Source organism: Ahaetulla prasina, chromosome 8 (assembly GCF_028640845.1).
Source record: "Ahaetulla prasina isolate Xishuangbanna chromosome 8, ASM2864084v1, whole genome shotgun sequence".
Lineage (NCBI taxonomy): Eukaryota > Metazoa > Chordata > Lepidosauria > Squamata > Colubridae > Ahaetulla > Ahaetulla prasina.
In genome coordinates this window covers 70,117,706-70,139,722 of record NC_080546.1, presented here as the reverse complement: position 1 = coordinate 70,139,722, position 22,017 = coordinate 70,117,706, and the positions used below count along the sequence as shown (strand labels likewise).

The 22,017-nt window shown below is 36.3% G+C and overlaps 1 protein-coding gene across 1 annotated transcript in view; it reads right to left on the bottom strand.

The window, feature by feature from the left end:
* The window catches only part of GRIA2 (glutamate ionotropic receptor AMPA type subunit 2), a 95,441-nt gene that overhangs the window by 5,290 nt on the left and 68,134 nt on the right, over positions 1 to 22,017 (bottom strand). Inside the window, exons 7-12 of the mRNA XM_058193672.1 lie at positions 15,055 to 15,222; positions 14,701 to 14,805; positions 12,437 to 12,547; positions 11,321 to 11,527; positions 10,535 to 10,905; positions 755 to 953 (exon numbers count right to left, since the gene is read on the bottom strand). Of these exons, the coding sequence (XP_058049655.1) occupies positions 755 to 953; positions 10,535 to 10,905; positions 11,321 to 11,527; positions 12,437 to 12,547; positions 14,701 to 14,805; positions 15,055 to 15,222 (1,161 nt within the window). The remainder of the gene's footprint in view (positions 1 to 754; positions 954 to 10,534; positions 10,906 to 11,320; positions 11,528 to 12,436; positions 12,548 to 14,700; positions 14,806 to 15,054; positions 15,223 to 22,017) is intronic.

Genomic DNA, 22,017 nt, shown 5'->3' with positions numbered 1-22,017 from the left:
AAGAATGTTGCAGAATGCCACTTAAAACATAGTTGGAAGCTGCCAATGTTAATTTCAAGGAAATCCCATCTCCTTAAACGGTATCTTGTGCATGTTTGACAAATAAAATAAATAAATAAAATAAAATATGAAGTTATTTAAATAGAGAAATCTTATCTGGCAGCCAAGCAAAGAATAAACAATAAGAAAAGTTGTTTAACTTGTATGGTTAACAAATCAGGTGTGAAAAAATATGGAGGACCACCATTAATCTAATAATTACTGGATTTTTGCAACTCAGTCTGGACTTTGATTAGTTTGTAGGACAGAACGTGTAATAGACTTCAAATTACAATGTTACAACTTTAAAAAATGTGCTATAACTCAATTTAAGGGAAATATTTCTGGCCTTCAATTGCCAGAAATTGATGAGTAGTTACTTCAGTGACATGTTCTCTGGATTTAAGATGTTGTAAAGAACATGAGAAATTTAAAGAATTCATTAGCAGAATTATTAGTTGCAGAAACGCATAATGCACAATCCATTTCTTTACTATGGAAGTTATGACAGATGGATGTAAGATTTAATTGGAAATCTTGAAGAGGGATATTTGAAGTTGTAGTAAAAATTTGTAATTGATTGCTATGTTTATTTTAAAACTCCTTGGTTTCTGCTCCTATTTCTACTCATTATTGCTATATTAGAGAGTGCAAGTGTAGCTTAATATTTTGGAATATTTCAGAATTTCAAAGTTAGATTAGGAGAAACTCTTACCCTAAAGAATTCTTTTGTTGAGCCAGAATCTAAAGTCCCATAAGCAATTTCTGTTTGTTTAGATAAATCCTCTGCACTTTCAATGGGAGACACCATTCTTTCCACCGTCAGGAAGGCAGCTAAGTTAGCCGTGTAGGATGATATTATAATCAGTGTAAAGAACCACCACACACCTCCAACAATGCGCCCAGACAGGGATCTAATAATGTATGAAATAGATTTGTAAAGTGAAATGGATATCCTGAAAGGAATACAAGTTATCAGATTTATGTATATGCTGCACTGGGTAACTCGGAGAATATTTTATTCATGCTATTTGGGAAAGGAGAGGTATATGTTGCTATGCATGCTAATGACATAGGAAAGTAATAATATTTTACTTAGATAAGGTGTGTCACTAAATTCAGGACTTCTGTATTGAATTAATGTACTATTGGATCTTCATAGGTCCAAGAATCCTGCAAAAGAAAGCTGCTTAGATCATGTTATTGCAATATTTTTCTTAAAAATATTTTCATGATAACACAAATGAGTAGGTTTACAGTAAAATCAGACAGATTCAATGAAATACATTGAAATCAAAACAGAATATTTTAATAGGTTAAAACCACTATGCACAATGCAGGAATTTCTCTTGCAATGGATTCAGTGGATATACGCTGATTAAATAAATTAGACTATGATGATATCTGCAGTTGCCATAGGGTTTTCACTGTGTTTCTATAAAAATATTTCAGCATTTAAAATAGTGGAGTTAATATATTAGGCAATAATATGTATCATTATAATGAAAATTTTTATGGATTTAGAGGTTTAATGTCACTGCATATGACTTTTGCCCAATCACTGTGTGCTATTTCATATTTGTATGAAAAATTCAAAATCAGAATCTGACAATAAGATTGTAAAAATATTTGAATATAATAGTAGTTGTCTATTATGGATCTTTATTTTCAATGTATTCTATATAAGGAGACAACCAATAAATAAATAAATAAAGTAAACCCTGAGAGCAATAGATTATCTAATAACTCTTTTTTTCCCTTCTTTTCAATTCTGTCCGATTCTCTGAGATTGCCTGGACAAGACCAGTTTTCTTGGCTCTTCAGAAGTGGTTTGCCACACAGGTGGGATTCACTTACCTTTCCTATTGGGTCCCAAATGTGAGCACATGCGCCCACCTCTGCACACGCGCACAGCCTTCTGCGCATGCACAGTAGCCACGCATTACATCCGGGTGGGTGGGCGGAGCCTCCCACAGTCGCCAATACCGGTTCATGCGATCCGGAGAGAACCGGCTGAATCCCACCACTGGTTTGCCATTACCTCCTTCCTAGGGCTGAAAGAAAGCAACTAGCCGAAGGTCACTCAGCTGGCTTTGTGCCTGAGACAGAACTAGAACCCAGTTTCCCCTTTCTAGCCTGACGCCTGTCCCTACACCAAACTTCCTCTCAATATCTATATGGGCTATCCTATTTCAGTTTCAATCTTTACAAAACTTTGTAATTCATAAGGGCAAAAAGTGAAGCAATACAACTTTGCTACTTTGAGAAAAAAACTTCTATCTAGTGATTAACTGCAGTGTCTATACCAGGGGTCTCCAACCTTGGCAACTTTAAGACTTGTGGACTTCAACTTCGAGAATTCTGGGAGTTGAAGTCCACTAGTCTTAAAGTTGCCAAGGTTGGAGACCCCTGCTGTATACTTCCTATAGCCTTACAGTATATAAGTGATATTAAGGACAGCCTCCTTAATATCATTTATTCTGATTGTGCTAAAGCATTATCAATACGAAATCCGCACTTTAAGTCATTGATTATTTCAAGGTGATATGTAAAAAAAAAAACTGGAAAAAAAGAATTTTCCAATACTTTATGGAGGAAAAAAGCAATGTGCATGGCAAGAGAAATTTAGATGATACAGAAATGGCTGAAGAGAAGTATTGGAACTACAGCAAATCTAAATGTTAGATTCTGGTCAGTGACTATAATAAAAATATTCATTTGTTCATTCATTTGTTCATGCTAAAGTTCTCTCTTATAATTTATGAAAGAAGTCTCACTCATTTCATGTTACCATTGTTGGGTGCTGGCATAGAGGTTCATAAAAATATATGGAAGTAATTATGTAGGTTGAATATTTAGATGGTGACGATGATGATGATTTCTCTACAAAGGGACAAAGGAGGCTACAGATTTACATATAATATCTCCATTAAATAACATAAATTTACATAAACTGTTTTGAGTTCAAATCATCCCATTTCTTGTGCAAAACGTGTCTTCAGTACAAAATATGCTAATTTAAGAATTTTGGGAGTGGTCTTGAATTCAAGAGCTATATTGTGAGTATATTTTTGTTTGTTTCTTTGTTATTCAAAAGAACTCATTTGGAATTTAATATAGTTGTTTTCTCCCAAAACAAGACGATTTTGATATTACAAAGTGAGAAAAGCTTGAGTTTAAATTGTTTCAACATAATGGAAAAGATTGTTAATATGTATTTTTCAGTTGCTGTTTAGAGTGTATTGGTTATCTTTCTCCTTTGGTCTAATCACATTAGACATAAGTCAGTTCAGTTCTTTAACAAAGAATGTATTCAACTGCCTTCAGATGCCCAATGCTCTTTAAGGTCACTGATCTAAGTGACCAAGACTTTACAGAACTTCTTCAGAATGCAATTATATTTGTAAGGGCAATAAAAACATTTTTACAAATTTTCATTCCTACATGTATTTTATCAAACTTCTGTTTTTCCTTATTCTCAGATCATAAAATCTAAATTGAATATACAATATTCACTGTATCCACTGTAAAATAACAACCCACAATACTTCAAAAAGCCCATTCATGGATAGATCTTATAGTGGAAAGGATCTTTATGCCTTCCAATGATACTATCAACTTTAAGGAGTATATATTCCCAGAAATGTAATCCATGACAGGCACAGGCAAGGAATCAAATTAAATACACTCCACTGGGGAAGGAAATCACTTGAACCATTCAGAATTGTGCCATATATATATATATATATATATATATATATATATATATATATATATATATATATATATATATATATATATATATATATATATATATATATATATATATGTCTTTGGTTGTTCGGGTTTTCTCCGTGTAAAATTGGAAGTGTCTTGGCGACGTTTCGTGAAGTCTCATTCGTCATCTTCAGGCTTCAGCTTCGTGCTTCTGGGAGCAATGTGTGATCGCAGCTGTTTCTTCCTTTTAACTGCTAGTGGGGGTTTGAACTGATTGGGTGGGAGCTTGGCTGTGCTCTGATTGGATGGGGGTTTTTCTGTGCTCTGATTGGCTGGGGGTGTGTCCTGTGTTGGTGGGGGCTTGGTTGTGCTCAGTCTAGTCTGTGCTGCAGGGGGATTTGAGCTGGTGAGCTGCATAGCTGTTGTTTGGCTTTGTGGTCGTGCTACATCTTCATAGTGGGTGTCAGTCTGCTGCATGAATGGATTGGAGGGGTTTGAAATGGCTAATGTTGCAGCTGCGGTCTGGCTTCTGGTCCTTGGTCGTGCTTCATGATCAGTGTGGGTTTGGGTCTGCTTTCTGGGTGGATGTGCGGTGGTGACATCCTGTGTGGACCTCATCTATTCTTCTGTTGTAGATGTACATCTACATAACATGTAACTGTACATAACATGTAGATAACATCTACATGTTATCTACATAACATCTACATAACATCTACATAACATGTAACTGTACATAACATGTAACTGTACATAACATGTAGCTGGTAGATGTACATCTACATAACATGTAACTCAGAGCTGGTAAGCTGCATTGCTGTTGTTTGGCTTCGTGTTCGTGTTCATGCTACATCTTCATAGTAGGTGTCAGTCTGCTGCATGTATGGATTGGAGGGGTTTGAAATGGCTAATGTTGCAGCTGTGGTCTGACTTCTGGTCCTTGGTCGTGCTTCATCATCAGTGTGGGTTTGGGTCTGCTTTCTGGGTGGATGTGTGGTGGTGACATCCTGTGTGGACCTCATGAGTGTGGGTCTGGTGTCATTCCTCGTGTTAGGGACTCGTTTGTCAATAAGGGCGGGTTTCCAAATGGCTGGTAGGCGGGAGGTATCATCTCGTTTGTTCATGCTGTGTGGGCGCTTTTCTATCTCGATGGCTTCTCTGATTATTCTGTTGTTAAAGTGTTCAGTTTTGGCGATAGTTCTGGTCTTTTTAAAGTCAATATTATGTCCTGTGGCTTTAAGGTGTTGGACCAGGGAAGAAGTTGGTTCCTCTTTTTTGACTGAGTTCTTGTGTTCTTCAATGCGTGCGCTTATTCTTCTGTTGGTTTGTCCGATGTATGTGGTGAGGCAGGTGGTGCATGGGATTTCATATACTCCTTGATTTTCTAACTCAATTTTGTCTTTGGGGTTTCTTAGGATGGTGGATATTTTTCGGTTTGTGCAGAATGCTGTCTTGATGTTGTGTTTGTGGAGGATCTTGCTGATTCTGTCTGTGGTGCCTTTTATATATGGGAGGAGGGCTGTGCCGTTTTCTTGTTCTCCGTCTTGGATTTTAGTGGGGGTTTCTTTTTGGATTAGATTGGTAATCTTATTTCTTTGGAATCCATTGGATGTTAGTACGTTAGTGAGAGTGTGTAGTTCGGTTTTTAGGTGTTGTTCGTCAGCTAAGCATTTTGTTCTGGAGATGAGTGTCTTGGCTATGGAGTTGATCTGTGCTGGGTGGTGGTGTGAGAGTGCGTGCAGATAGCGGTTTGTGTGTGTTTTCTTCTGGTAGATGGTGTGTCCTAGGGAACCATTGGGTTTCCTGTAGACTAAGACATCCAGGAAGGGAAGTTGGTTGTTAGCTTATGTTTCCATGGTGAATTGTATTTTGGGGTGTAGGCTATTGAGTGGGTGAGGAAGTTGTCAAGTTTTTCTTTCCCATGTGCCAGATTATGAAGGTGTCATCTACGTATCTGAGCAGAGTTTGGGTTTGTGATCAGATTTTTCTAGAGCTTCGGTTTCAAAGTGTTCCATGTAGAGGTTGGCAATGACAGGTGAGAGGGGTGATCCCATGGGTGCTCCTTCTATCTGTTTGTATTTTTGTCCGTTATAGATGAAGTATGTGTTGGATAGGCAGTGGTTGGTCAGATCTAGGATGTGCTTGTGCTTAAATTTTAAATTAAAATTTAATTTAATTATATATATATATATATAATTATATATATATATATATAATTTAATTATATATATATATATATAATTATATTATATTATATTAAATTAAATTAAATTAATGTTAACATGATTTTGGAGAAAGTTCTCTCCAAGCCAAAAGATAATGAGCTTCCAGGTAAGAGAGAAAGAGTATATATGAGTAGCTTTAGTGTTTATGATACATCTTGGTTAAAAGCAAAAACACACTTAAATACTGATGATACTAGAAGCAAAAGAAAAAAAAATGCTGCAAAAATATGGAATGTCAAAACAATAAAGTCCTTGAGAGTCAAGCAGCACACAGGATTAAAAACAAATAAATATATAAAATGGAATGAAGCAAAATTGATATTATTACAGCCAGAATTCAACACTTAACATTAACAGTCTCAGAATTTTCTAAATGAAATAGATCCAGGTGGCTCATTTTATATCAAAAGAATAGATATTCTTTGGTACGTAAAATCAAGGACTATGACTCAGCAACTATAGCCAGCCAATTCCACAACACAAAATCAGACCAGGACTCAGAAAAGTATTTGAATGCCAGTGCTCCTCCAGACAAGCACAATCCAAAGTGCACTGAAGATATCTCCTTCAATGGGACAAAACGTTTGCAAACAAATTGCCAAGCTCAGAGCTCAAACCAACAACATAGACATTCTACCGTACACAAGAAATGGAATAGCTGTCATTATGAACATATGGATATCAATGTCAGTGCTGAGATATAATACTAAACATGAGGCAAGTCACCGTATTATAGAATTTCAAGTCTATATTCAAAGCACAGATGCAAAAGATGTAGATACCAGTTCTATGACAGCCTACAGCACCTTGTTGACAAAACATGTATACACCTTCCCCACACACCCATATAAAAACTCCTCCTAACTGGAATATGTTGGGAATAATTGGAATATTTTCCTTTAGTGTATGAAATGAAATGAGACAGACAACTACAGTTCCGTCAACTTCTGCCAAGTAAATCTTTCCAGTACTCTAAAAGACAATTCTATATGTGGATTTCATGTATCGTATAATACCAAAATCCAGTTGTCTATCTATATACTCTGCAAACAAAGATAAAGGAGGACTATTCGGTCAGCAAAACAATACCAGATGCTGTTAGCTGCTAGATTATGAATTCATTATAAAATTTTCAATTTAAATTAAATATAATAAAAGATATGAAGAATGTAGTGATAGAGGTTTAGATTTAATGGGTTTAATGGGTTATATTTGATAAACACAGAAGCTGAAGAACTCTGAACTAAAAATTGTGACATAATTAAAGGTGAAGCAAATGAAAATATCCCAAACTGTAAAAAGAAAAAAGAAAACAAAATGACTGCTGTTAATATTGAAAAAAAGAGGAAGACTGGCAGAAAGCAAAGGGCAACAGAGAAGATTTGCCCAGGTAAACACTGAATACTAGTGTCTGCAGAATGATGTAAGAAGGGCCAATAATGAAACACGTTTTAAGAAATCACAATGCAAAGCCTGACCCTTTGTTACTTGCCACACAACACTATACTCACGTATATGACAGAGCTTGCACTGTAACATCACAACGTACTTTTCATCATTTTGATGAAATCTTGTTTGTTGCATATCTCTGTGACACATCTTTCCAAAAAGAGCAAAGAAATACAAGAAGTTGCATCTAAATATGCAATGCAAAGAAACTGAAGATAATGAATGAATGAATTGGAGCCTTATGTAATGCAAAAATGGGCATGATAAAAGACACAGGCAAAGATCTGTTGGAAAAAGAAAACATAAATAAATAACATGTGAATATAGGGAAGAACTGTACAAAATGGATCCCTAAATGATTGAATGTATGAAAATTTGATCGGTGAACTAGAGATAGATATTCTGAAAAGTGAAGTCAAATGGGGTCTGCAAAATATTGCTAGCAGCTGCAGGAATTGATTAAATATCGGCAAACAGTTCAACATTTTACAAGATGATGCAGTTAAAATGCTACTTACAAGTTTTAATGAGGTAAGAATAACACAGCAGTGGCCAAGGGATTGGAAAAGATAAATTTATATTCCAATACAAAAAAAGATGACTTCTCACATGGTGGACAAATAAAACTTAAGATCCCACAATTCAGTTTTCAACAATGATGGACAGAGAAGTGCCAGATATACAGATGGCATTCATAAGAGGCAAGGGTGTCTCAGATCATGCTGCTTAACATTGATGGAAAAGGCAAAAATACATCTACTTTTCTTTTATTGATTATTATTGATTATATAAAAGATTTTAATTATGTTAATCATGAATTATTTGTTATAAGATGTGGAATGGAATCTGGGGTAACCAGATGGAAGTACACAATGGCTATATACTGTATAGTCACTTTTTTATTTAACTTTCATATAGAATAAGTTGTGCAAAATACTGAACTAGAACACAAAGAAATTGGAATTAAAATTGCTGGAAGAAACATCAGCAACCTCTTTGATGCTTAGAAGTGAGGAAGATATAAGAAGTTGCCCTCTGGAATAAGGGTGCTCAAGAGAATTAAACAGCTCCTTTCCTACTGGTGGTACCAAAAGGTCCTGAAGAACTAGTTCTTTGCCCAGGCTTTTTGGAACTGAATCCAATTTTTCTTTTTCTTTTTCCCCATCTGGTTATCTTTGACATCTTTGCTCTTTTTTGCTTTATGTTGATTTTTTCTTTTAATTTTGTTTTATATATAGCTGCCCACTGTTACTGGGAATCAGGCTGCATATTATGCCCATGCAGTGTGTGTGTGTGTGTGTGTGTGTGTGTGAGTGAGTGTGTGTGTATCTATTTATGTAGGTCTTGGCATATTCGGGTCTTTTCCCTTGTAAGATTGAGAGTATCTTGGCGACATTTTGACGAGGTCTCACTCATCATCTTCAGGCTGGTGCTTTCGGCTTCGTGCTTCTGGGACCTCGGTGAGACCTTGTTGAAACGTTGCCAAGATACTCTCAACCTTACACGGGAAAAGACCCGAATATGCCAAGACCTACATATCTATACCCGTGAAAACCTACGAAAACAAGTATCTATTTATGTATATCCCCCCCCCAAGATTATGTCACCATAAAATACCAACCACATATAAATGGTCAGATAAGAAGTTTAATCAGTTGTAAAATACATCTATGAAAACTGGTTCATCAGAATGGTTGAATGAAAAAAAACCAAAAAACTGGTGACTGAACAGTAGTTCTGAAGATACTGTTGAATATTTGAATATTTTCCATAGGCAGTATATAATACATGGGTAACAGTCAGCAGAGAAGATTCTAGTGCTTGGAAAAAATCAATGCAATCAATTAAAAAGCCAGTAGAAAACAAGGTGGCTAGATACTTTATGATAACACAAAGATAACCTTAAAAGAACTCAAAGAAGAATTTACTGACAATCCAGAGAAAATAATGTCCAGCAGAAAGCAAAGTATAGCTAGCAACTAAATAACTAAACAACACTTTGGAAATATTTTCTAGTTAGCTGTACGGTGAGCTGGACACCATTAAAGCTGACACCACCCAGAGCATAGAAAAACTCAAAAAACGTAGTACAAGATCAGAAGAATTGAGAGACTTGGCCCAACTAACATCATCATCCACATTATTTCCCCCCAAATTTATTTAGATTATTTGGACAAGTCCTTTGTGTTTTATGTTCCTTGATAGAACTCAGTGCTGTGGTAGCAGATTCCTGTAACCTGAAAGAAGTATAATATGCAAAAAAAAAATCTTTTCATTGTATCTGATATTTTTTTCTGAAAGGCAAAACTAATAGATCAGTTATAATATGGAAATCTGAAAAAAGCCCAGCCTAGCAATTCTTAGGGACAGACTTAATTTCAGTTCTGAAATAATGTCTGTACTCAATATGATGCAGCAATGTGTGCCCCATCAGATTTGTTGAGTTTCAGCCAAAACATGAAGGAAATGGAAAAGCTGATAATACTGTGAAAAAAAATAAAACAAATATGAGCATAGTATGGTTCATAAAATAAACATCTATCTGAATTTATGTTTCGAAATAAATAGGAAACTTCCTGCGAACAACTATTCTTGTCATGTGTACTGTAATTGGTTCCAGGGACCATTAAGTTACAAAAAATATTTTTCTTGTTTAAAGCCTAGTTATTTTCCTGAAAGTAGAGAGGGGATTCATGTGCTAGATGGCACAAGAAGTATTTTTGTGATGGCAACTATTTCATTTATCATAAACAACATGCTACCCTTTTTCCCATTACAGCATCTGTGAAATCAGTGCACTTTTGACTGTAAATGGGAATATGCAGCAAAAACACGGTACCCCTCCAAGAAGGCAGGAAATGAGATAAACCTTATGCATTTTGCAGCCTCTGCATGGTGCATATAAGTCCACCAGATGAAGAACAATGGATGTTAGGAACAAATCAATTGAATTGTCTTCTGTCTGCATCATGAACTGATTGTTTGAGTAGATGATTTTGGAAAACTTGTCAGCAGTCAGTATTTATTTAAAGTGAATCTATAGGCACCATAATTATCCTTAATGAGACCAAAATGCACAAAGCTGAGACAGGTGTGTAACCAACCTTGGCGAAATATCGCATCCTTGCTGCATAAAGGCACCCAAGGAAAACCAGAGACTATTAAATATCCCAAATTCATTAGTTGATTCGTTACTTTGCGTTTCTCTTCCATCTTCAAACTCCTCAGTGTGCCACTCGTAAGGGCTAAATCTGCTGACCAGGAATAAAACAACACTGACCCCAATGTAGGCAAAAACAATGCACATCCAGATCTCATATGCTAAGGGATCAAGAAAGGAAAACACTCCTGGTTTGGACTTCTGTGGCTTCTTGATCATTATAGATATCCCGAGGCTCATAAAAGGCTTTGAGAAGTCAATCACTTCTTCTCTCACCAGTGTTATAGTTAATGGAGCAATTGCAATATCAGCTTTCTGTAATGGAAGCAAAACAAATAATAAGTTATTTAAAAAGGGAATGGCCTCATTGCTTTTGTGCATTGCAAATGAATAATATAATGTCAAGGGAAAAGACAATAATTATTTCAGTGCTAGCATCTACTAATCCAGTCTGCCTTAATGTTCTGGTTACTGATACATATTCAAATTTTATCATATAAGAGGGCAATTTTTTTATAATTATATTACAAACATTGATGGAACACAGCTTTTATCCCCTACATTTAGGGCAAAATATTTGTAGGAAAAAATGATAAAATGCATTTATATTACCTGTTTTCTAAAATATGTGACCTTGCTTTGATCCAAGTGAGTTTCAGCTGTCATACTAACAAGTATTGAGCTTATCTTCATTAATCAAATACTTGCAATGGTTAAAATTGGCTCTTACCCCATAAACAAGTTCTCCAACCATTCCATTCCAGATTTTTGTTTCTGCATCCCTGGCCCCATACTTGCCATCCCCAACAATTGTGAGTTTGTATTTGAACCCACAGTGTTTGGCAATTTCTGCAGCTAAGTCCACACAGTAGCCCTCATATCGTTCATTTCCTTCAAGCAATTCAAAATTTTTCTTCATCATGACATATGGGGATTCCTGTACAGAGAAACTTGGCTTTAGCTGGTTAATAAAGCTATCAAGTAAGTTGCCTATTTGTTATATACTTTTTGAAGCACAATAAGTAAATAAGAAAAAAAACTTTTTCATAAATGTTCAGGATTATTTATTTATCGATTACCACAGTAACACTTTTTACAGTCGCATAAAGCCTTACAGATAGAGGCATTTATTTTTTTTAAAAACAAATTCATGATTTTTATTCGCATTAGTGGAATGATAACAAAAACATGTTAAACACATTTTATTTTTTAAGCTTTTAAAATAATATATCAGAAAATTCATGTATATTTCATAATGTTTTATATTTCTCAATTCCCACCAAACCAAAATTGATTATATAGATTTATATTAAACATAGAACTGTCAAAAAAATCTTACCACCACCAAAACAGTTGATAAAATGTTGATGCCTTTAGTATATAATCCAGAACAGTTATGCCTTGAACAAACAACTTCATACAATTGTTAGCTTACTAGGAAAACAATATGACATTCCTAAATTTCTCTAATATTGTAACTGTATATTGATAATGTCTCAATTTAGTGGAAAATTGTAAATGGCTATGGTTAAAAAATAAAAAATCCCTTCCTTGAAACTGGTTCCATTCTCATTTTCTATCTTCGATTTAAATATTTAAAAGGCATATCTACCACAATAGTTGCCATTTATGAAAAATAAAAAAATAGTGATACATTTCAAAATTCTGATAAATCTGAAAAAAACATATGAAGAGATTTTGCAGTTATTCCATAAACAGTATTTCTTAATCTTTTACACATTCATGGAAAAAACCAGACAGTGATTATCTATACCAACATAGATTGTGAATGAATAATAAGATTACAATTTAGAGAATCCATGTCACAAAAAATATGCTTAATTACCAAAATAGTGGTGACAATAATAGTCTTATTTTCTAATCCTGAGGTATCATTGCCAGAGAGACCATCCAAGGGATTCACAACCATTCTGTCCACCTCACTCCAATATCCAATCTGAAAATAGTGATAAATTGTATTCAAATAAATATAGCTGAAGGGAGAATAATGTGTATTTTACTATAGCCAAATTAAAATTTCCATGGCAATTGAATGTCAGTTAAAGTGTTAATTTATGCACAAAATTTCATGAGTATTTAATCATGCATTGTATTCATTATTTAACAGATTAACAGAGTTGGAAGGAACCTTGTTAGGTCAACTAGTCCAACCCCTTGCCCAAGCATGAAATTCTACACCATTTCTGACAAATGGCAGTCTAGTCTGTTCTTGAAAGCTTCCAGTGATGAAGCTCCCATAACTTCTGAAGGCAAGCAGTTCCATTGCTTCACTGCTCTCACTGTCAGAAAAGTTCTCCTTATTTCCAGGTTGAATCCCTCCTTGTTCAGTTTCCATCTGGCCTTCAGATGCTTTGGAAACTAGCTTGACCTCCTCCTCTCTGTGGCAGCCCCTCAAATATTAGAACACTGCTACCATGTCTCCCCTGGTCCTTCTCTTCACTAGACTAGCCATGCCCAGTTCATGTAACTATTCTTCATATGTTTTAGCCTCCAGTTCCCTAATCATCTTGGTTGCTCTTCTCTGCACTTTTTCTAGAGTCTCAACATCTTTTTTATAGTGTGGTGACCAAAACTGGATGCAGTACTCTAGGTGTGGTTTTACTAAGGCTTTATAGAGTGGTATTAGTACCTCACTTGATCTTGATTGTATCCCTCTGTTAATGCAGTTTAGGATTTCATTGGCTTTTTTGGCTGCTACTGCTGACTGTTGGCTCATATTTAATTGGTTATCCAAGACTCCAAATTCCCTGTCACAGTTTTAAGCCTGGTTTCATCTAGTCTATATGTGTACTTGCCTAAGTATAAGACTTTACTTTTCTCTACATTGAATTTCATATTAATATAACCAACCAGGGGTGAAATCTAAAAAAATTTCCTACCAGTTCTGCGGGCGTGGCTTAATTGGTGGGCATGGCTTGGTGGTCAGATGACTGGGTGGGCATGGCCAATAACAATAAATAATAAAAATAATAAAGTATACAAAACAATAAGAGGTACCAAAAACCAACTTTCATACTTTACACACCCACAACACAACACAACTGACTCATAATGTAAAAGCAGCTGCACTTCACCCAAAATGGTCTCTGCAACATACAGGAACCTCACACAGCCACAAAAAGCTCAAAAACAAACTTTCACACTTTACACACAAACAACACAACACAACTGACTCACACACACAGAAAATGCCACATACAGCTTTGTGAGATTTTGTGTGTTTGTGTAGTTAGAAACACACAGAAACACACCAAATCTCAGAAAGCTGCACAAATATTTTATTTTATTATTTTATTTTATTTATATTTTTTAGATCAGGGGTCTCCAAACTTAGTAACTTTAAGGTTTGTGGACTTCAATTCCCAGAGTTCCTCAGCCAGCAAAGCAGGCAATTTGAGTTGCTGACTGAGATGGATTTCAGGCAGGCAGCTTCAGTTGCTAGCTGACGCAACTGATGTAAAGCATGGCTTTGCCACCCGGAAAGGAGCAGTTTAAGGTAAGTGCTTCATCACAGCCCAGAATCTCTTAAAAGGAGGATTTCTACAAGCTCTTCGGCTAAAGAGGTTGTTAAAAAAAAAACTTTTAAAGGGTTCTGACAATCTCAGCTGAGCTGCGGGATCCTCAAAGGCTTTTTCTTTAACTTTTAAAGGCATGTTTTCGGCTGAAGAAAAACTGCTTTTAAAAGTAAAAAAAAAATTCTCTGATGATGGTTTGGCTCAGCAGAGGCAGGGGGCGGGGCCAGGGATTTTTGCTACCGGTTCTCCGAACCACCCACCACCATCAGTACTGGATCGGGCAAGCCGGTCCGAACCTGGAGCATTTCACCCCTGAATATAACCAAGCAAGAGTTAGAGAATTCTGTAGCAAAATACCTTAGTTTCAAAGTAATATATATATGATTATAGCTCATAGTAATTATGATTTATATTTCCATTTCAAACATGCAGCATTTTAAAAACAATCCTAAGGAATTTATAAACATAACATTAATTAATTTTTTTGTATTGTACATTACATTTTAATATATTTACTTTTCCTGTACTAATTAGAAGGAATATAGAAGAAACTTTCTATTTATCCTAAATTTACCTTCCGCGGACCAGTACTTTTCAGCTCCATGACATTTATCGTAAAGTTAATTCTCTTTCCATTCTGATCAAACTTTATATTTCCAGTTAAGCCTTCCACCTGAACCTGTATGAAGTAAAAAATGGAAAGCATAGTAAAGTTCAACAAATAAACATAGAAAACTAATTAATTAATTAATTAATTAATTAATTAATTTACTGTGCTTATAGACAAAAATATTTTATTTTATGTATTGCTAAGAAGTTCTCCCAGAAATAATAGCTATAATAATCCAAGGTTTTCTATGTAACTTGAACTGCAATTGATGATTTCCCCAGATAACTTGAAAATATATCTTTGTTCTAGAAAGCTTACCTGTTTCAATGCCCTTTCTATTTCTACACCATGAGACCAAGGCACTGCTGGGTTTGCAAGACAATCCCCAGCATTTCCTCTTCTAGAAATTTCAATTCGTTGTTTACGCAAGTTACGGAATGCTTCAGTCATTACTTTGACAGCATCGTAAGTAAGAGCTGATGTATACTGAAAAGAAACAAATGTATATTTAGTGAAACTGAATCAATAGTATTTTTTTATTAAGTAAATAAAGCACACAAAAAAAATAAACATACTGCAGATTAAGAAATGCTGATTTGTAATGCTAATTTGTAATGCAGAAAAAAAAGTAAAATAGTATCCATATCTCTTGGTTGCATTTTTGCACAATAGAATCTAATTTATTTGCATATGAGAATGAATTGCATTACAGTGTCTTCATGGCTTCCAATAGCTTTTAATTAAAACATGCCTCTCACTTCATAGACTATTATTGTTTAGATGTTCTAACATACTTTTATGTTACAGACAAATTCCTTGTGTGTCCAAACACACTTGGCCAATAAAAATTCTATTCTATTCTATTCTATTCTATTCTATTCTATTCTATTCTATTCTATTCTATTCTATTCTACTTTTATATAATCCACCTGACACAAATAAAAAAAATAAAATTTTCTTTTGAAGAAGTAATTGTCTGTTTAGGAAAAAGCTGAACTCTGCTTAAAATAGTGTTGTATTTTTTATTGAAATAGACTTTTAACCACTGTTTACACTGTATAACAGAGACCTGGTTTAATTATTTAACACCTTTTTCACAAAAATAGTACATTATTGAATGTACTTCAAATGAATTGAAACAATCCATTAAATTAAATCTTACTGTAATAGAATTATTCCTTTGAAATTTAATTATGTCTTAATCAAAGAATGAAAAGTCTACATACATAATACCACATGAAAAAGCTTGATATTATATTTTATTTCTTGGAATATATTGAATGTCAAAAATATTATGAGTTCTTGTATCATCAAAGTTAAGTAATCAGGATATATGAAACTATGTCTACTTAAAATCACAAAACATTTGCAATTTCTCTGAAAAACAATGGTAATGAGTCAAAATCAATAGCTCCTCAGGGCAAACCTTTAAAGCAGGGGTCCCCAACCTTGGCAACTTTAAGCCTGGAGGACTTTAACTCCCAGAATACCCCAGCCAGCAAAGCTGGCTGGGGAATTCTGGGAGTTGAAGTCCACCAGGCTTAAAGTTGCCAAGGTTGGGGACCTCTGCTTTAAACAGTCTCTCCAGATAATAAAACTGTCATCATCATCATCAATATTGAAAACCTTTTCTGTACTAGTATAGTATAGTTCCATTCATCCAGTCTCTGTTCTCTTTATATACAGAATCATCAACAGAGCTTTTTCTTACCTGCGTCCATTTCAAACCCTTCTATTTTCAGATACAATCCTCAACACCTCCATTTAAGACTGGAAAATACTGTATGTCTTGGAGAGTTGCTGCCAGGCAAGGGAATCGGTCTGAGGGTTTCCATTTTCTGCACTACTAACAATGATCTGAATTCTAATTTGCTGTTTAGAAAAATCAGCAAATATCTAGCTATATCAAAGAAGCAGCAGTTATATACCATTGGAAATATGAGTACAGCTCTAAATTATAGAAAGCTAAAAGCTAATAGCAGGGTTGTATTATTGGTCTCAAGCAGGCATGTCCAATCTGTGACCCGCGGGACACATGTAGTTTGAAGTTCCTGAATCCGGCTCTTCTTCATTGTCTGAGCTGACTTCTGGGGCATCCATTACATAATCACTGGAACAACTTACTTCCAAAAGATGTGGATGCTCCAACACTGGAGGATTTTTTTTAGAAGAGATTAGACAACAATTTGTCTGAAATGATATATGATTTCCAGGTTCAGCAGGATGTTGGACTGGAAGACCTCCAAGGTCCATTCCAACTGTTATCCTGTTAACTATACTACCTACACTATTGACTATGTAGTAGATTATGATGAATTCTATGGAATATGCAATAATTTTCTATAATACGAACTAAGTGATTATCGGTTCTTCTTTACTGTTCTTACTAAGTTTTGATATTTTGTGAACATTGTTGTTAGCCTGAAGCTTATCACCACTAAATCTTTAATTTTTCCACTAAAATAAAATCACCATTACCTATCGCAGACTCAAAAACACCAATTACATAAGTCTTGAAGGAGTGAGAACATGTACTTCAGTCAAAAATATGGTGCAAAGGCTGGTGTCCCAATGATCTTTCCAATGAATTGAATACCTAAGCTATTCTTTTTTATGCCAAAAATGCAGAATACACTCAAACTATTTTTCCCTATCCAATAAGATAGGTAGGGTAACAAAAATTGCATTGGTATGTGGGAATGACCTTGGGATACATGGGAAGAGACGCAACCAAGGGAACAAGCAGATAAAAGGCAACTTAGCCCACAGCAGGAATGTGGGAAGGACAAGAGGCTCAGAAAAGATCCTCCTTAGTTTCTTGGCCTGTCAAGGAGATGAGGAAGGATACATTCAGACTTGCAAGATCATGTTAATGTAATTTTACCATAAAGTTGATTGATTGATTGATTGATTGATTTAGCTTGTATGCCACCCATCACACCAAAGGTGACTCCAGGTGACTTACAGACCTTAAATTAAAGTGCACCTATAAAACATGAAAACAATAAGTAAAGATCGTAAATTTAAAAATTCAATTTAAATAAAACTAACCTGAAATAAAGCAGAGTAAAGACGGAAGGAATAAAGTGCGCATAGGGAAAAGGTGGGGTATTATCTACTCCACTAGCCAGTTCCAAAGTACCATGCTCCCATTGAGGCCCCAGGCTAATTGCCATAGTCATTCTTCAAAGCATTTTGGAAGGCCAAAAGGGCAGGTGTAGATCTCACCTCAGGGGGCATAATGTTCCAGAGGGAGAGCCATGGGAAGAAAGACACTTCTGTTGGTCATGCCAGATGAAATTCCTTAGCTGACGGGAGCCACAGCATACCCTTTCACCATCACCATTAGGGTAAGTTGGTTTCTCAGATAGCCAAGAAGGGATTTAAAGGTGATAACTTGATAACGCCTCACTTGTGGGGTGCCTCAGGGGTCGATTCTCTCGCCCCTCTTGTTCAACATCTATATGAAGCCGCTGGGTGAGATCATCAGTGGTTTCGGTGTGAGGTACCAGCTGTACGCTGATGACACTCAGCTGTAATTTTCCACACCGGACCACCCCAACGAAGCTATCGAGGTGTTGTCCCGGTGTCTGGAAGCCGTACGGGTCTGGATGGGGAGAAACAAGCTCAAGCTCAATCCCTCCAAGACGGAGTGGTTGTGGATGCCGGCTTTCCGGTACAGTCAGCTGCAGCCGCGGCTGACTGTTGGGGCGAGTCATTGGCCCCAATGGAGAGGGTGCGCAACTTGGGCGTCCTCCTGGATGGACAGCTGTCTTTCGAAGACCATTTGACGGCCGTCTCCAGGAGAGCTTTTTACCAGGTTCGTCTGGTTCGCCAGTTGCGCCCCTTTCTAGACCGGGATGCCCTATGCACGGTCACTCATGCTCTCGTGACATCTCGTCTGGATTACTGCAATGCTCTCTACATGGGGCTCCCCTTGAGGAGGACCCGGAGACTCCAGGTAGTTCAGAATGCGGCTGCGCGGGTGATAGAGGGAGCCCCTCGTGGCTCCCACGTAACACCTCTCCTGCGCAGACTGCACTGGCTGCCTGTGGCCTTCCGGGTGCGCTTCAAGGTTTTGGTAATGATGTTCAAAGCGCTCCATGGCATAGGGCCGGGCTACTTACGGGACCGTCTGCTGCCACCGAATGCCTCTCACCGACCCGTGCGCTCTCACAGAGAGGGACTCCTCAGGGTGCCGTCGGCCAGGCAGTGCCGACTGGTGACACCCAGGGGAAGGGCCTTTTCTGTGGGGGCCCCCACCCTCTGGAACGAGCTTCCCCCAGGACTTCGCCAACTTCCTGGCCTTCGAACCTTCCGCCGTGAGCTTAAGACACATCTATTTATCTGCACAGGACTGGACTAGAATTTTAAATTTTAAATGTTTAAATTTTAAATTTGGTTTTAATGGGGTTTTATTATTTATAGCTCTATTTTAAATATTCGGCCTATGTAATAAGTTTTTTAATTTAATGTTTTTATCTTGTACATATATATGTTTTTTAAGTGGCTGTAAACCGCCCTGAGTCCCTAGGGAGATAGGGCAGTATAAAAGTACAAATAATAAATAAATAAATAAATAAACTGAAACCTTGAATTGGACCCAGAAGCAAACTGGCAGCCACTGCAGTTCATGGAACAGCAGTATAACAGGGGCTCCAAGAACTGCCATGCAGCTGTGTTCTGCACCAGCTGAAGCTTCCAGTTACTCTTCAAGGATAGCCGATGTAGAGCATATTGGAGTAATTCAAGTAGGCCAAGCAAGAGTTGACAAGGGCTTCAGTTACCGAGTGAAGTGATTCCTGATCCAGGAAAGAGCACAACACAAAGTTTTTGCAAAGGCTGTCCTAGCCACGACTGCCACCAGACTGTCATTAAGTGTTGTACCTTATGATTCTTGATGAACTTATTTTTTCTTTTATGTGCACTGAGACCATATGCACCAAGACAAATTCCTTGTGTGTCCAATCACACTTGGCCAATAAAGAATTCTATTCTATTCTATTCTAAAGTCTGGGAGCTCTGATCCCTCCTTTTTGAGCATACTACAATTTCCTATTTCCTATCATCTTCTTTCAAGCAGGAATCACAATTCCAAGAGAATCCCCAGACTGGGCATCAGGTAGTGTAATCCCATCCAGAACTAAATATATTAAAGTAGTCCCAGGCCCAGAAGCTCCATGCACCCAAAGCCACTAGTTCTAGCAGAATTCAGCCAAAGTCTCTTGTCTCCCATTCAGACCCCCACAGCCTCCAAGCACACAAAGTACAGTGAATTAGTTCATCTGTTGTGATTTCTGTATGGTTTGCATCTCAACATTGGCATAAAGTCAACATGTGGAAAGAGCAAGGCAAGACTTTCAAAAGAACTGGGAAAAGTGTAAAACTGGGTCAATCTTTGGTTTTGAGCTGCAGATTAACTATTACTAAACTGAATGGTTCAGTAAATTTGAGATCTATTTCCTTACATAGTCACAGAAAGGGGGAATAGTAGGTAGAAAATAGATGCGATTTCCAACAGTAATGCAAGGCCTTCCTAGACATGGGAGGTAGCAGAAAAATAGTAGGAGGCTGGAGCCTAATCTTAATGGTCCTGAAGAAGTTATTCATTTGCTTGGAGCTCCTATAGGTATCAGGACAGTTGTTGGATTTAGAGGACCAAGAAATCCTAAGAAAAAAATTTGAATGTTCACTTTGTGAGAGAAGGGTTATATATTTGGTTGGAATTCTGCCATATATATCTGGAAAGGATGTAGGGTTTCAGCATCAAACTGTTACCACTACTACTACTATTGTGGTATGGTCTACTGAGGCATCATTGAAAAAAGCCCTATCTGAGTAGTGGCAGGCTTTGTCCCACCTACTGAATTCTCTGTTTTATAATATGGGTTAGCTGACCATCTGGGTATTTATATGTAGATACCAGAGCACAATTTTGGTTAAATGGTCTGAAGCAGGAATACAAAGACACTTTTTCTGCTGTTATAGAATAGGAGAAGAAAATCAGCTGTCAAACTCCCTGGCTGAAAATTGTTAGAAATTATCCAGGCACTCAGCACAGCAATATAAGAATCTTTATTACATACTATAGTGAAGTCATTTAAAGCAGCCGATTGCCTTCTGTCAATATGAGGATAGATACTTGAAAAGGGGACAATTCCTTTTTTTACCCACTGACAATTAAATCTGACATTTCCCATTATTTTTTATTAATGGACACCTTGCCTTTCAATTTTCAGGCACGGTACCAATTAGTTGTTGAATAATTTCTGCCTTGAGAAGTTCTAGTTTCTAATATAATTGCCCCCAAATGCAATACATAACAAAGTCAAACCTGGAATATACATTCAAAACTTTAAGGTGATTTTCTTGCAAGAAGGGATGTACATACTGTAACTGAAGCATATAAAGAGAACTCTTGGTCATTAGCTTTATGAGATGGAAATTTGGATTCAGAAATACATTCAAATTGTATATAAGCTATTTCTGGAGAATGCAATTATTCAGAACAGGGAATCTATCATGTCTCTGGAATAAGGAGCATTCACAGTGAACATCTCTTATTATCACCCCAGTTCTTATTCATCTTATCTGGATTTGTTTTCGATATATTTACGCTGTATTCAATCTATTCAGAGTGCCACATCATAGATTTGCATGTCATCAGAATACTGAAATATAAATTTGAGAATATTTTTGCATGCAGATGATTTTGTATTGCTGGATAAGAATACAAATAATTTGTAGTGAATGTTAGGTTGCATGATGCAACAAGAGACATGGATCTAAAAATAAAAAAAATTAAAATTAAAGTAATTATGGAAAGATAATGGTATGAATGATCGCAAGCTATACTGTATATAAATAGTGGAAACTAAAGCAAGAAGATTTGTATACTCTGGAAAATACTTATTAAACCTCAGAAAATGGAAGGATAAATTTTAAATCATGCAAATATAATATTCAGTATGCTATCTATTCTAAAGAATAAATATTTGTCAAAAGAAACAAGAAGTGTTAGATTTGTGTTTCTGTGTAGTCAGTAAAGGGATGAGAGTTGGATACAAATTGAGTACGGTAGGAAAAGGTTGCTGAAAACCCATGTTAAACCCAGGATTTAAGGTAACAAAATAAATGAGTACTAGATGAACTTAGATTTAATATAAAAGTAAGCAACTATTGGAAAAAACATTTTGAACTAGTTTGTTTTTATAAGAGAATAAAGGAGGATTGATTCATAGAATAAATAGTTGAAAGTAGAAGTCTTTCAGAGTCACATTC